Source organism: Aptenodytes forsteri, unplaced genomic scaffold, assembly GCF_000699145.1.
Source record: "Aptenodytes forsteri isolate BGI_AS27 unplaced genomic scaffold, ASM69914v1 Scaffold199, whole genome shotgun sequence".
In the NCBI taxonomy this organism is placed as follows: Eukaryota; Metazoa; Chordata; class Aves; order Sphenisciformes; family Spheniscidae; genus Aptenodytes; species Aptenodytes forsteri.
This window is the reverse complement of record NW_008795921.1, coordinates 14196-28593: the sequence shown is the minus strand read 5'-3', so window position 1 is coordinate 28593 and position 14398 is coordinate 14196. Positions and strand designations below refer to the sequence as shown.

The window sequence follows — 14398 nt, the reverse complement described above, 5'->3', positions numbered from 1 at the left end:
CTGCGGCCTGCGGCATCACCGGGCCCGTGCGGCGGCGCTCCGCGCCCCCCGGCTCCCCCGGGCTCAGCGGGCCCGACACCGACGGGCAGTCTGGAGAAAGGCCGGGGCTGGCAGCTGACTCGTCCCCTCCGTTCCCCGGAGCCTTCTCTCCCGAGGCGAGCAGTCCGCGGGACGACCCCGGTGACGGCTCCTCGCTCCGGGCCACCCTCCCACCGCAGCCAGCGGCGCTTCTCCCGGGCAGCAGTTCTCTGTCCCAGACTCAACCATAGCAACACGTTTGTGTTAATAACCAAGACTTGCTCTTGCAGCAGCGTCTTCGACCTAGTTTAATCTGGCATGCCCGCTGAACTCCTCCTGAAACGGGTGAGTGACGTACCGGAGCACCCCATGCCCTCAGATCTGCCTCCACCCCGCTGTCAAACCCCTGCCTGCCTGCCTGCCACTACGAGGGGACTGTTGTCTCCCCCCTTCCCTTTTGCCAGCTCTGGCACTTGCCCAGCCCTGCAGCAGGGCAGGGAGCTATCATTCCTTTTCCTACACGTTAGCTCTAGCGGCTCTCCCTCGAGGGTCAGGACAGCACCGATAGGGAGGCAGGTGAAGGGAGGCAGCCCTCCATTTTGACAGCGTGCACACCCTTGTGTCGCCGCCCGGCTTCTTCATTGCTGAGCTGGTTTTCATTTTTCTGTAGCATCACCCATTAACCAGAGCTGCTTTTTCCACCATGCCTCAGAACCTGCTGCAGAATTCATTCTTTACTTCGGAAATCGTCTTCATTATCATTGCACATTAAACTAAATCCTAACTAAGGCATGACTGAATTAAAGAGCTTGAAAATAGCTTGAGGTATTTACTGCAGCAATCACCTTCAGCTGAGATACCAAACTCCCATTTCGCTGTTTTAATGCCTTTGGTGCTTAGCAGTTGATTTCAGTCCATCTTGTCCATCTGTCCCTCTCCAGAGGGACATCTGCATCTCTCATGATAGGTAACAGCCAGTAACCGGAGTAGCTGGTGCAGTGCGCTCCCCACCCTGTTGCTCCAAACTGGCAGGTTTCTCACCCCCTCTGAGCTGCATCCGTCAGACTTGCGCTACCACACGTGAACTCCAGAAACCCGCTCTGGTTACAAGTGTAATAAACGTGTTTTGCTGCTACACAAAACTAAGCTGATCGATCTGTTCCAGACCAAGCAGTTTTCATAACAGAGTGGGAAATGGTCTTGCAGTTTAATGTATGCCAAAGAACAGTGAAAACATATGGTTAATGCATGTTACTCAGCCAGTAATGTCACAGGAACATAGGCTTGTAACTACAGCAACTTTAGTCTGCCTTGGCTCAATAACATCATACAGTTCAATGCCAGCGACAGCTTTCCTTTGTTTATCACCTTGAAGTATTTGAAAAGCCCCCCATCCCCCCCTCCCCGTTTGAAACTCAGAAGCTGAAAGCAGTTCAGAGTCATGACATAATGATCTTAAAACTTTTAATCAGCTTAAAAATGTAAGGCATACCTAGTTTACACAGTGTACAAAAATATTTACAAACATTTCTATTAAAGCATAGAAACAGCTGTAAGGAAAAACACTGCACATAAGCATACCCATATACATAGGAAAACATTGTACCTTAGAAAAGAAAGTGCCTTGTGCATTTAAAAATCCATCTGTGAATTCAAAATTAGTAATTTAAGTGATTATAGTAATTCTGAAATCGCAGTGAAATTTCTTTAAGTGGAATGTATGATTAACCGAAAGCGTTTAAGAGATTAACACAATGCCACAAGAATCCAAAGCTACGCATCCTGCTTTGCCACCCTCTGTGAACACAGAAGGACCACCGCGTGACTTGCATCTCACATGTTTCCTTTCTTGGAATTCAGCAGCAACATTTGTGAGAACCCCGACATAAGTGTTTAGTTAACAGCCCTGAAGTTTTGGTATGCATTTAAGCCAAAAGGTGATGCTTTAAGGAAGTTGTGGTTAGTTTCTACATAAAGTGTTTACCTGCATGTAACAGCAGCTTGGGCCTGTTTGCTACATGGAAGTGCTCAGGAGTTCTGGGTTTGGGTGTCTTTTTAAAGAAGGAAAGCAGTCTTTATAGTAGACTTACCTTTGGAGGGGCTTGGTTCTTTTCACATGGGCACCTACACGACATGGCCTGAACTGCTCAGTGTAAAACTTGCATCTCTCAGATGATATGTAACAGCCAGTAACCGTGACAAGTAGATCTTCCCAACAATGGAAGAAGCACGGAAAGTTTCTCTACAGGACAGGCAGATGAGCATGGACTTGTTTGAACTTCATTCCTACTTGCAATTTACATATGAATATGTTTAAGAATCACTTATGCTGAAAATCAAGAATGATACATTGGAAAAAACTTCCTTCAAGCTATGCAAAACTGACAACTGTAGCAACCACACCTTCAAATGAGGCTGGATTATTCCCAGCAAACTATGCAGACATCCAAGGACTTAGAACACAGGAAAGCTCTAAAACCAGAAGCAGATTTTGCACTGCAGCAGGTATTTTGCTGAACTGAAAGCCTGCAAAGATGTCATGTGACACTTCCAGTTAATTAGAAACTATAAACTCAGTCGAATTGCATACACTCCTGAAAACAGGAAAAGCCCAGCTCCTTGGTACTACTGATCTTCCTTTACAGAAAGATTGTTCTTTGCCTCTTATAAAACACTGTGCAGTGTTGAGAGTCTCAACAGCATAAAGTTGCATTACAGATCTTCACATTAAGAACACTTAAGCCGTTGACAGAAGGTATTCCACCATGTTTGGGTCAGTCTAGAAAATAGTGCACACCATCCACCGAATCACGTGAGCGAGCCATTGTTACAGGAGCCAGTTTGCCTTGAAATCGCTTCCAGGTTGTTCTCATTCACAACAGTCTTGTAGTGACCTCTTCCTTTGGCCAGCATCTCAGACGAAAGAGCAAATACTCAAGACAACTTACAAGTTGCTCTAAACTCAAGCAGTACATTAACAGAATTCAGTATACAGTTCAGTGTGTCAGAAGTCTAATTTCTTCAGCTGCTCATATGTCAGAAAGAACTGGAACAGCTGATTAAGGAAAACTGTTTCCTGTTCACACAGTGCAAAGTGGTCACTTCACTACTACAGGACAGCTGCATCTGTGTGAAACTTTGTTCCACTCTTCGTATGCAATGCTGCCGGTTGGCTGTTTTTGTTATGCAGTACTAGGCAGAACAATGAAACTTGCTCTAAGGCTGGTGATGCCAATTACTTTCCCATCTCTATTCCTCAGGATCTTAAACACAGGACTGAGGAGGCAGGATAATACTGTGACAGCCCTTAGAGTCTTTACTCACTTCGCTTTGATGGGCTAAAGTAGGTTTGCTCATGGTAAAAAACATTACCACCAACCCACTTCCCAGGGCTCTGATCAGCTGGCTCTTGGAACAAAACCAAAATTGTGTGAGACTAAGATAAACAAAAACATTTCATGGCTAACTGCCAACACTTCCCCCAGTTCTGGAAATAGACCCCATTCCTGGAAATAGACCCCATTCCTAACTCATCTGGTCAATTTTATTTAAAACTAGGCTCCAAACTAAAGAAACAGACAGGTATGAAATTGGAGGAACAGAAAAATGTTTTGCAAGATCACATTCTAATATTCACTCTGTGTGAATCACAAATTCAATCTGACCAACAGTAGTTGACTAAGAAAATGGTCAACTACACAATTTTCCATTCATAAAAAGGGAATATTTGTGCTGACATGACACTTTCCACACTGAGCATTCTGTGAAACTGTCTGTCAATACTTGCTGTTGTATGGCTAGCTTAATAGTTTTGCACACCTTTGAAAAGGATACAATGATATTCCAAGGACCAAGTCTTAACCAATTTGGCCAAAACCCTTTATATAGAGCAAAAAAGCCTTCATTCTTCCATGTCTGGAAAAAAACACAGCAAGAATACACTTGTGTAATTCTTTTAGTGAGAAATCTAGACAGCACCGCAGCTAACAAGATTCTAAACCAGACAAGGGGATGGCTTAGTGCTGTAACCTTCGTTTGAACATATTTTATGATGGGACAAGGAAACGTTTCACTAGATAAAGCCAAGATTAGTAATGCCTGCAGCATTACCTGGCAGGTAAGGATGCAGTCTATGTCATTCAGTACCCAACCCAGATTCCTCCAAATTGCATTCCTGGACTTTTTTTTTCCCAAAAAAACCTTGCAGAGCACTGCATGTAAACCTGCAGCTCACGTTAGGCACCCCCTTGAAATTTTTCAGTTTGCTTTATGGACTTCACAAAATTGCACTGGACAATGTGACTTGGACTGTTACACAAACTGGACTGTTCAGTCAACAGTTTGGACACCAACAATTTCCTATCCACTCTTCTCCATGTAAAAGGCCATCACGCTCCCACATCATACCCAATTTAGGGATTTAAGAAACCAAGCCAAAATAATCAGAGACCGACACTGCCTTTGGCTGTACTAGGCTTTCCATTATGCAGTACGCACCAGAGAAAACCATCCACCCCAGAAGATGTCATTCTTCAAGAACTGACCTAGGAAATCATCATTTCCTATCAATATCCTAACATTGTAAAAAGTTAAGTAAGAGACAGTGCTGCTGAGAGACTTAGTCTCCTCATCCAAGCACCAAAAGGAATTAAGTGCCTGCAGTACACACTAACTTTCTTCCTGCCTTTCTGTCAGGCCAGTAGATACTTTTCACACCAAGTGCATTATTGGCAGTATAGTCCTTTTGAGCATTAGGGCAAAAAGCATATCAAAGTTACTTGGATTAATTTCTAGGGAAACTTAGAACAATTTCAAGTTCTACACCAAAATCATTGCTTGATGGCACCAGCTTCTACTTACGTTGATACATAAACTACTTACTTGTACCAAGCAATCCAAAGTACCCTTGTAGTTTGAGTGTCCCCCATGTTGTTGGCTTCTCTGATTCATCATGCGTGTTCTCACAACATCAATTGGGTTGGATGCAAGGGCTCCAGCTAAGCCACAAGTAAAACTTGAGCTAATAAAAGAAAGGTTTAATGAAATTTGACCTCCCACATTTCAAGATGCACAAGAATCCCCCCTCCCCAGAAAACATGCAGTAATGAGTGCTTAATGCTTTCAGTTAAAAATTACATCAGCTAATAGATGTGAAAAATTACTTTTCATTTACTATAAAGCATCATTTTCAAGATTTGATATACAGCCCTTACCTACAGTTTCTGTATACCTGAACAGATGTTTGTGCCTCTGAGAATAGCAAATATTTGATTGGAACTTTCCTCTAATCTCAATTTGCAAAGATGAATGATTCAGATCATCCACAAACCAAAATTCCATATTCAAAAGAAAATTAAATCCAAATCCTAAGTAAAATTAGCTTCCATGCTATGTGCTACCATTTGAGATGCTATTGCATTAAAAAGTATAAACACATCAGAAGTGTATTTTTACATCTATACTGATGACAGAAAAATCAAAAAGATTCATCTCTCATAACAAGAACAAACCAATGATGAGCTATGCAAGCAGTTAGTTATACAGACTTACAGGAAGTGAGTATATACTGTATCTCCCATAAATCCAGACATAATTATGTGCTTCTTGGTAAGGTCATACACTGGCAGTTCCACTCCAACAACAATAGCAGCTCTCTGTGCTGTCAACGATACTCCCTGGCAAAAGAAAGGATATAGCTGAAGTTTAAAATTAACCTTTGTGCACCATCAGAAAAGCCTAGCTTTTATAATACAAAGCAACACAGCATGAATGTGTTAAGAACATTGTGAATTCAAATAAGGCTAATTAGTACAAGTCTTAGATGTATGTGCTCCAAAAATGCAGGTTCAGGAACAGCAATTTCAGTTCCTTTATGCTACTCCGTCTCTGCTTAACATACAAATTCTTACACCAACAGTCAGCTAAGACATCAACAACCAGGTGATACTGGCTCCCCTTGCTGCTAACTGAAAAACTGACAAAGTAAGGAAGATGAACAGAAAAGTGGAGATCAAGAAGCTTTGCAGAGAAAAGCACACTAATAGAAAAACATTTCTATTTTCCAGCTGTTTCAGAGCAACTGTCCATTCTTGGTCTTCAGTTGTTAAACAGTCACTGACTGTAACTGGCATAAAAGACAAACTACAAGACTGAGTACAAGAATTCCTGAGCTAGAGGGGATGTTCATTAGTACCTTCACTTCCAAATGTTCTTTAATATATGTTTTTATGTTTTAAAAAGAGCAGAGTATACAGACTGAGGTGTCTTACAAAGGGTTGTTGAACTAGTCCTAGAGCCAGTCACCCTAATTTAAGCCTCCATTTGTCTCCCCTTTTTTAAGAAGTGGCTAATCCTTGAACACAAGACTGGCAGTAACCCTTTGTCAAAATGCACTGAGACACCAGCAGTAAGGTAGTCACGACAAATTACATGCATATTAGCTACTGACTTCTCCATATTTTGGCTGAGAATACTGTAGAAGCACATGAAATTCAGTGGAGCAAGAAAGTGTACTTTGAATGTGGGATATAGTTCAAAAAACTTGCCTTCCATAATCCTTTAGTGCCTTCCTTTTGGTAGATCTGTATGAAGTTGCCCATCATTCCTCCTTGAATCACACTACCTTGGGCTTGCATTCTGATCTGAGATTCATTTGAAGATAAAATTAGAAAAGAAATACTTTTCAAACATACAACTGCTAATAGTTTAATACAGTTTTATTAACATTTCAAGTTACGATCTTTTAAGTAGTAAGGTCAATTTCTCTTTGAATACAAATTGATAGCTGACATTATCATAACCATGATGCAATCTTTTGAAGTGCCTTAACTATCCAAATGCAGCTGCTAATTTTGAACAAGTACGTGGTGTAGCTCTTAACTGCACTGTCACTTCTATTTCTGTACTTGTACACCACTCCATTTAGATTAGACTGACAGATGGGTTCTGCAGGATGTCCTTTACAGTGTTCTCACAGGAACATGTTAAAATGAAAGGTTAAAAAGATTAAGGTTTTAGCTAGTGAGAACCATGGTCTTCGACCCTGTGGATTTCTATGAATGTCCTTGGGAACCTGCCATGGTGACTACCAAATACAAGCTTGGTGACAAGCAAGTTGGTACATGGTCATAATTTTGGGAAATAACTAATTGAAGCCACACTTGAAATAGCTTATGTTTGAAATGCCTCTACATAACCACACTAGCCCTATGAAGGATTAAGTTTTTACTAGTTTTAGGAGAACAGAAAGAGGGTTTTTTAATTTTTCATTAGAGGCAGCGTCTTCGACCCTGTGGATTTCTATGAATGTCCTTGGGAACCTGCCATGGTGACTACCAAATACAAGCTTGGTGACAAGCAAGTTGGTACATGGTCATAATTTTGGGAAATAACTAATTGAAGCCACACTTGAAATAGCTTATGTTTGAAATGCCTCTACATAACCACACTAGCCCTATGAAGGATTAAGTTTTTATAGGAGATAGGAGAACAGAAAGAGAGTTTTTTAATTTTTCATTAGAGGCAGCCATGTATGCTACAGTTTAACTTAAATACCATCAGCCCTTTTAAGTAACTGGAAAAGAGGTCATTGACTATCAATAAGCCAACAGATTCTTAAAGAGACAGTGGTTTCACCAATTCAGTTCAAATGACTGATGCTGGAACACTATTCCCACGGGACACTGGATTGCAAAGCCTTTCTACAGGATTAAAGAATCATACAGTACAAGTAGCACTCACTAAACTCTTGCCTCTCAATTGATCTTCACCTATTTTGAGCTCTAGAAACATCCCAGTATAACAGCATTACCAAGCAGTATAGATGAAATATGCAGTGTGGCTTCCACACAGAAACTATAGCATGGAAGTTAAAAAGAGTCATCTTAAATTATTCTCTCCCCACCCCCAGAAAAAGTTATATGGATCCAACTACTTCCCCAGCCATCAGTTTCCTAGTGCATACTTCCAAATAATTAATATGGACCAGAAGGAGGTTCCAAGAATTCAGGATGTTACAGATTTTTTTTTTTTTAAGTTAAGAGATGAGAATAAATAGGGTTACAAAACAACAAATCCTATATTCATCAGGAGATTCTGCATTTCCTCAAGGAGAGGACAAAAACTAAGGACAAACTCTACATAACACATAATTACCTTTAAGACATCTGTAGGGTTGGCAATAGATGATGAAATTACTCCCGAAAGAATGCCACACAGAACATTTATCGTCAGGGTTTCATCTATTCCATAAACAAAAGAAAGAGTTTAGCTGCAGATTTGCAAATCTTAAGATGCATCCGGTCAGGATGATGGCACCTCTCCTTTAACCAGAGAGAGTGCCAATTACAGAAGCCTTAAAAACTGCTCTGACAAGTTTTCCATGCTGACTCACTTTGTTGTAATTGGTACAAGGAATGTCTTCTACATTCTACAAGGAATGTAGACTTGTTCAAACTGCTACAGTAAGATACCAAATGGAAACAACCAGCTTCAAGCAAATCAGTCCTCAATTAAATTGAAAAAACCCACTCACCTTCTGGATGCTCAACAAACATTCTTTTTAAGCTCTGGTAAGTGCCTATTTTTATAGTTCCATATGAAGCTTGCCGTAGCATTGCAGGTGCAATCCTGTAAAAATAGGCAGTAATAATATTTATGCTCAAAATTGCAAAAGACTGATTAGCAAATACTTTTTAGAGCAGGAGAGACTGAACACAAGACATCTACCAGAGAAAGGTTTGTTCATTTAAATCAACAATTCAGACTCACTATAGACAAAACAAGTTTTTTTTGTTGTTTTGATTTTTGTTTTTTTTAAATAAAGCCTGCAAGAACATGAATGAACTGTGGAAGGATTACTATGAGAGCATATCTTAACTTGTGATCTATAAAATAGCTAGAAAGCTTGCCTGAAATGTAATCTGCAGGTTACATCTTTCCCCCACCATTTTGTATGCTTTGAAGAAAAGCATGCCCATTTATACACAAAGGTTAATTCAATTTTTCTTCTGAGAGATGGAACGACCATAGCAGCATTGTATAGAATAACTTTATGCTTAGCTATTTTTTTTTCCAGGTAGGTTTGTTCAGGTTTTTTTAAACATGAAATGCTATTGCAGAGTGCAAAGACTGAAGCAATCTAAGCTTGGGCTTTCAACTTCCAGATTAATTGAGGCTAACCAAATACCTTGTAAATCTGAAACCCAACAATTCGCACACTATAGGCTTATACTTATCAATATACTGTTCATAAACCATTACTGCAAGTCAGCTAATTTTACCCAGAGTATAAGGCTTTCAATCCTTCTTCTCTGCATATTCTGACTAGTGCATGCACCATTCCACGGTAGCGGATCTCTTTATATTTGGCATCATTAACTTGACCTTGAACCTGCAGACGTGTTTTGGTCAGATCAATGGGGAAAGTACCTTAAAGAAAAATCAGGTAAAATTAATCAAGTAGTTACCTAACCAAAGACAACAAGGAACATGATCTAAGAAAAAGCAGCCTTTATTATATACTAAAATATATAAAAATACTCCCAGAGAAAAAAAGTCTCTCTTACCAAGACTTTTTTTTAAACAAGTGGTTCATTTTATGTCATCTTGTTTCTTCTAAAAGCTTGTCAAAGGCCCTACCTACTTCCTCTGTTTACGTTTTGCATTCACAATGTTTTCAGGCAACATGGTATTGCCTGGCTGTAAAGAGCCACACTGAATAGGACTCTACAATCACAGTCAAGTACAGAGTTTGCGTCTGTATTCTACTAACATCTTTGAAAAGCATTTCATTGAAGGCAAAGAAATAAATTCCGTAAGACAAGCTGTACAGATTCTAGCCTAGAATCTAAAAAAAAATAGCAGCAGTACCCATTTCTGTTACTGCTTTCCTGTAGCCCACTGCTATGTCAAGTTCCTACTCTCCATGCTCCCTTTATGAAAGGGTTTAGAAATCATATTCCTCCAGAGCTTATCTTTAGGAAAGGGACCACCTCAACATTCAATACTCACCTAAACACTAATAGGAGTCAGGATTAATCACATCTATTCTAACGAGGTTTACCAGGCAAGCAAGGCTTTTATGAATTGCTTGTCTTCCTCATGAAGCTTTTGGCATTATTTGCCACATTCAGTCAAGTCAAAAAAGAGAGGTTTCAAACTCAAGCTTGAACAAGATTCATAAGAGAAGGTAGAAAAGGAAAACAAAATAGTAGTTTTAAGTGTAAATTTATACTACATCTACTTTATTAGACAGACTTCACATGCAAGCCCACAACACGTCAGACTATGCTCTAGTACTATGAAAATCCAGATTTCCTTTATTTTCATGTATATGCGTTTCAGATAAGTCTTTAAAAGGATGTTAGTATTTTAAGTTTGTCTTTAGAGTAGGCACTAAAACATCAGATGCACTGTCTCACTATAGCAATTATTCTATGTTGCACACTAACTGAATTTAAGTGTTCAAATCTAATCAGCCACTCACATCCAAGAAAAGGGAATTTAAACTGCAACATAGCTACTCAGAAAAGCTAAGAGAAAAATTTTACAAGAGCTTAACTTATCTACTCTAGCAAAACAAAAGCTGTGTATACTTATGACTAGTGTCTAGGAACAGATCCACAAACACTAAATAGTAGAAAGCAAAGGCAAAGTTTGTATAAAAACAAGACTGAGGGGGGATGCGAGTTTACAGACAGAAGTGTTCTGACATTGTAACAAAGTTCTGACCAACTCCCCAGTCAGCATTAAAGAAAAAAACTCCTATGCTGTAGACCACCATATACTACTGTGTCACTGATAGCATGGAACCAAGCTTGTTTTAAGAGGGACTATCTCAGTAAAGGAAATCATGTACAACAGTAAAGGAAAAGCTTACCACATTCTGCAGTGATTGATGCTAAACCTCCATAGATAAAGGGCTTCCAGTTTAGTGCTGACATTATTGATTTTTCTTTCTGTGAAATAAGACAACGATTTAATGCTTCTATAAGTACATCTGTTATGTAAATATATATACTAACATTTAATAAAACTTTGTGCCTTGTCCATTTAAGATGGACCTTCCAAACATACTAAGGATAAAAACATTTAATATGATCTTAAGGAGCACTGCAGTGAATAACCTCCAATGATCCTTACCAAGCTGGATTAGTTTGCTTATACCCTGCAATCAAATGGAACTTTAAGACAGTCATTACTAAACTTCTGTCCCTTTTTTCCTGCTATCAACATTAACATGAGCTGAGCTGGTACGCTTGGACAGAAAATAGGGGTGCATACAACATTTTGCCTCCATTAAAGCCTATTTCTGCTACCAGTGTTCACAATATTCATTCTTGTGAACGTTATATGAAAGTAGTGTAATCAGGTGCATAAGGCCTTTTACAGTAAAAAAGGCTGCTCTAACTTAGAAGTCAATTAAGTGAATTTGACAAAGTGACCACAAATCATAATTTACTATGGCATATGCTTTGCAAGATGCTAAAATCAGCCAATTATTTTGGAGGTAAGAACTGCAAAACCAAAGTAGTCCAACCAATACAAAATTGCCCTTCTCAAAAGCAAGTAGGTCTCTCTACAGCTTATTTTTTCACTTCCTCATAATATAAATACTTTCCATTCCCCATTTTCTATAGTATCCTCCTAAACATTGGATTCTACAGTTATCTTTTGCCAATTAATTTTGTGGAATAATTGTACTTGAAAATACATCCCTTGGCACTTCCATTCCCTGTAACTTTGTTTATTCACCTGTACTGCCCAGCTAGAAAATATCACAAATACACCAGTTACTTAGCACCGCCTTTTGTAAAGATGAACCTTCCTTGGTCACTTCCTCTAGAAGTGCCAATAATCCAGTGTCCAAAGTTAACAGAAGTTGCAGACACTGAGCATGCCTGAATAGTTACTGCAGCCCCAGTTTTCCTTTTATCATCTTTACTTCACAGGGAGTTACCTGGGTCTTCAGTCTTCTGACACTCAATACAATAAAAAACCCATAGGAGCTCACAGCACACAATTTCAAATACTCAACAACCAAGTGCACAGAAATCCATCTGACTCTTTAGGCTGCTGCAAAGAACACCACTGATGTAAAAAAACCAAAGAAAAGGGCTGCAAAGAACACCACTGATGTAAAAAAAAACAAAGAAAAGGCAAGTAAGGACACCCACTATATTGCCAAAAAAGAGTGCCGGGCAGAGATCAGGAGCCACAGGCATAGACTATGCCAGCTTTTCAATATGAAAGCAGCAAAGCCACATGGGTATGACACTGTGCCAGAGGCAGGACACTTCTAGCTCCAAGTTCCTCACATTCCTTGTCCTGCCACGATTAATGGCAGCTCATTTAATTAATGGAGACAAAGCCAAGCTCAGTCTCCCCACTATCAGCCACACACGACCTTTGCTTTTGAGAGATTTGTCAAAATTGAAAATACCAGCTAACTTTTTTTCCCTCAACACATTAAAACAAATTTTCATCTGTCACAAATACCATAACACTGATACACTTTAGTTTTGTATCTGTATTTTTTTTGTTTTGTATTTCACTCTGCCTGGGCAATGAAGGCTACTCAGTTTTTCTGTGTAATTCTGGAGCACTGACACAATGTAGAAGTATGCAACCACAGTCAAATAAAGTTTTCAATTTGTACACAGATTTACTAATATTAGCTGACGTTTTGAGAAACGTATAGGTTACCCTAATGTGGAAATTTTATAGCACACTGTTCCTTTGACATATCTCAAGGTAAAGGCCTTACACACCATCAAGGTTTGTACGTCTGAAAGGCTTACTAGTCTCCTTTCCTGCTATTTAGGCCAAGCTAACCATCTGACACTTTCCACTTATTTGTACCTTGCATCCCTCCTTCTAGCTTTCCATACTTACAGGAAGAAATTAAAGCAGAGTGGCAGAGCTTATCTCAAAAAAAAAAAAATTTAAAAAAGACACCAGCAAGCAACTTTGCCCTTTCACCTCAGCTGTCTTGTTTTCTGAATTCTTGTTTTGCTTCTTACTCAGAAATTCTTCCCTACACTGATAAAAATAGTAAGCATCTCCTTAGAAGAATTCCATTGGCAATTCAACAGGTAAATTACTTAAAAACAGAGTCCAGCCCTCATTATAGAATAAATTGGGGTCTCCAATTTTACTAGAAGGAAATCATCCTCATCAAATACACGTTGTTGTTCCCTGAACATCAGTAAGATGACAGACGTGATACTACCCCCTAAAGGACACTGGGTGAGATTACTACAGCAATTCATCCCCACACTCTTTGCAGAAGTCAGAAGCAAGTTTGATTGCTTTTAATTGGCAGCGTGACTGAAATAAAATCAAAAGCCGAGGTTCCATAAAAGAATGCATCACTTAAAGCAAATATTTAGATACGCCCCTGTTAAGAGAACAGACTTTAAAAGTCACATATCAAATTCTTTATTGGTTAACAATATTGCTGGTATACTATGTACACAGTATACTGGCTATTTAAAATGGATTTGACCCTTAAATGTTACAGAAGGCTTATGCTAAGAGTTATTAGTCCTAGAAAGTTATTACCTGTAATATAAGCATGCACATGTAAGATAGTCATCCAAGCAATACTTTCTAACAGCATGGATTACGCTGCAGACGCACAGCTCAGTCTTTGTATTCAAGCAGTGAAGCATCACCAGAAAGAAATAAAAAGCCAGGACTAAAGCTAGCAACCATCGTGGCAAGTTCTTGCAAAATACCAGCTGTCTCACAAGTACGGAAGCCAGTGAAAGAAAAAAAAAACAAACCTGAAGGGACTGCCTGCAGCAGTCCCTCCCTGAGCAGCACTGCCAGTCTATTTCAACAGCTGGAGCAAGGACACAGCAACACCTGTTAAGGGGCAAAGGGAGGCAACAACGACTGCACCGACCAAGTCCCTTTCAGCGACAAAACGAAGCACGCCTCCCTCCGGCTTCGCCTTGAGATGAAGAGCATCAGGAGGGGAAAACAACGAAGAGAAGGAAGCGGCATGTCCCTGCTCGGGGGTGGAGGGCTCTGGAGGGTGCCGAGCAAAGCTCAGGAAACCCCCGCCCTCCTTCACAGATAGCACTCGGCGAAGCTCACAGAGGAATACCTGCACCCGGCCAGCCCCTCCGCCGCCTCGCCGGCCGGGTGAGAGATGACACCCCCCCTACACGATCTGAGGAGCCAACACCTGCCACCTCCCCACTTACCTCCTCAACCCCCGCGTCTTCCCGCGCCAACCGCCGCCACGCTAAACCGCTAGCCCGCCCCTGCCCCGCCGGTTATAAAGCCCTGCCCCGCTCCCCTCAGCCGGGGCGGCCGTTGGGGAATGCGGGGCCCCGCCTCGCTCCCCCGTTGCGGGGGCGGGAAAGTCGGC

General features: G+C 40.5%; 2 protein-coding genes across 3 annotated transcripts in view; both read right to left on the bottom strand.

The window, feature by feature from the left end:
• COG3 (component of oligomeric golgi complex 3) overlaps window positions 1-2153 on the bottom strand; it is a 38845-nt gene extending 36692 nt beyond the window's left edge. Inside the window, exon 1 of the mRNA XM_009284907.1 lies at window positions 2109-2153. Coding sequence (XP_009283182.1) covers window positions 2109-2153 — 45 coding nt within the window. The remainder of the gene's footprint in view (window positions 1-2108) is intronic.
• Window positions 1466-14289, bottom strand: SLC25A30 (solute carrier family 25 member 30). Of its 2 annotated transcripts, XM_009284890.2 has the most exons (11): window positions 14232-14267; window positions 13806-13887; window positions 10898-10976; window positions 9300-9447; window positions 8552-8646; window positions 8173-8258; window positions 6564-6659; window positions 5569-5693; window positions 4900-5038; window positions 3853-3933; window positions 2736-3064 (listed from the first exon to the last, which is right to left on the bottom strand). In XM_009284890.2, the coding sequence occupies exons 3-11, from the start codon at window positions 10959-10961 to the stop codon at window positions 3023-3025; spliced, it is 876 nt and encodes a 291-aa protein (XP_009283165.1). In that variant the 5' UTR covers window positions 10962-10976; window positions 13806-13887; window positions 14232-14267; the 3' UTR covers window positions 2736-3022. The 2 variants fall into 2 exon arrangements, with proteins under 2 accessions (XP_009283166.1, XP_009283165.1); XM_009284891.1 differs by lacking the exon at window positions 13806-13887 and having other exon boundaries at window positions 1466-3064; window positions 14232-14289.
• Between the last annotated feature and the right edge of the window lie 109 nt (window positions 14290-14398).

Bases quoted from the DNA above. Each gene is read 5' to 3' on its own strand.
- SLC25A30 (XM_009284891.1), bottom strand. From the start codon at position 10,961: ATGTCAGCACTAAACTGGAAGCCCTTTATCTATGGAGGTTTAGCATCA. The intron at 5,039-5,568 runs GTAAGTCTGTAT...TTCTTTTATTAG, and splicing joins ACAGTATATACTCACTTCCT to CTCAAGTTTTACTTGTGGCT. The intron at 3,065-3,852 runs GTATCCTTTTCA...CAGCTGTTCCAG, and splicing joins TTGGTCCTTGGAATATCATT to TTCTTTCTGACATATGAGCA.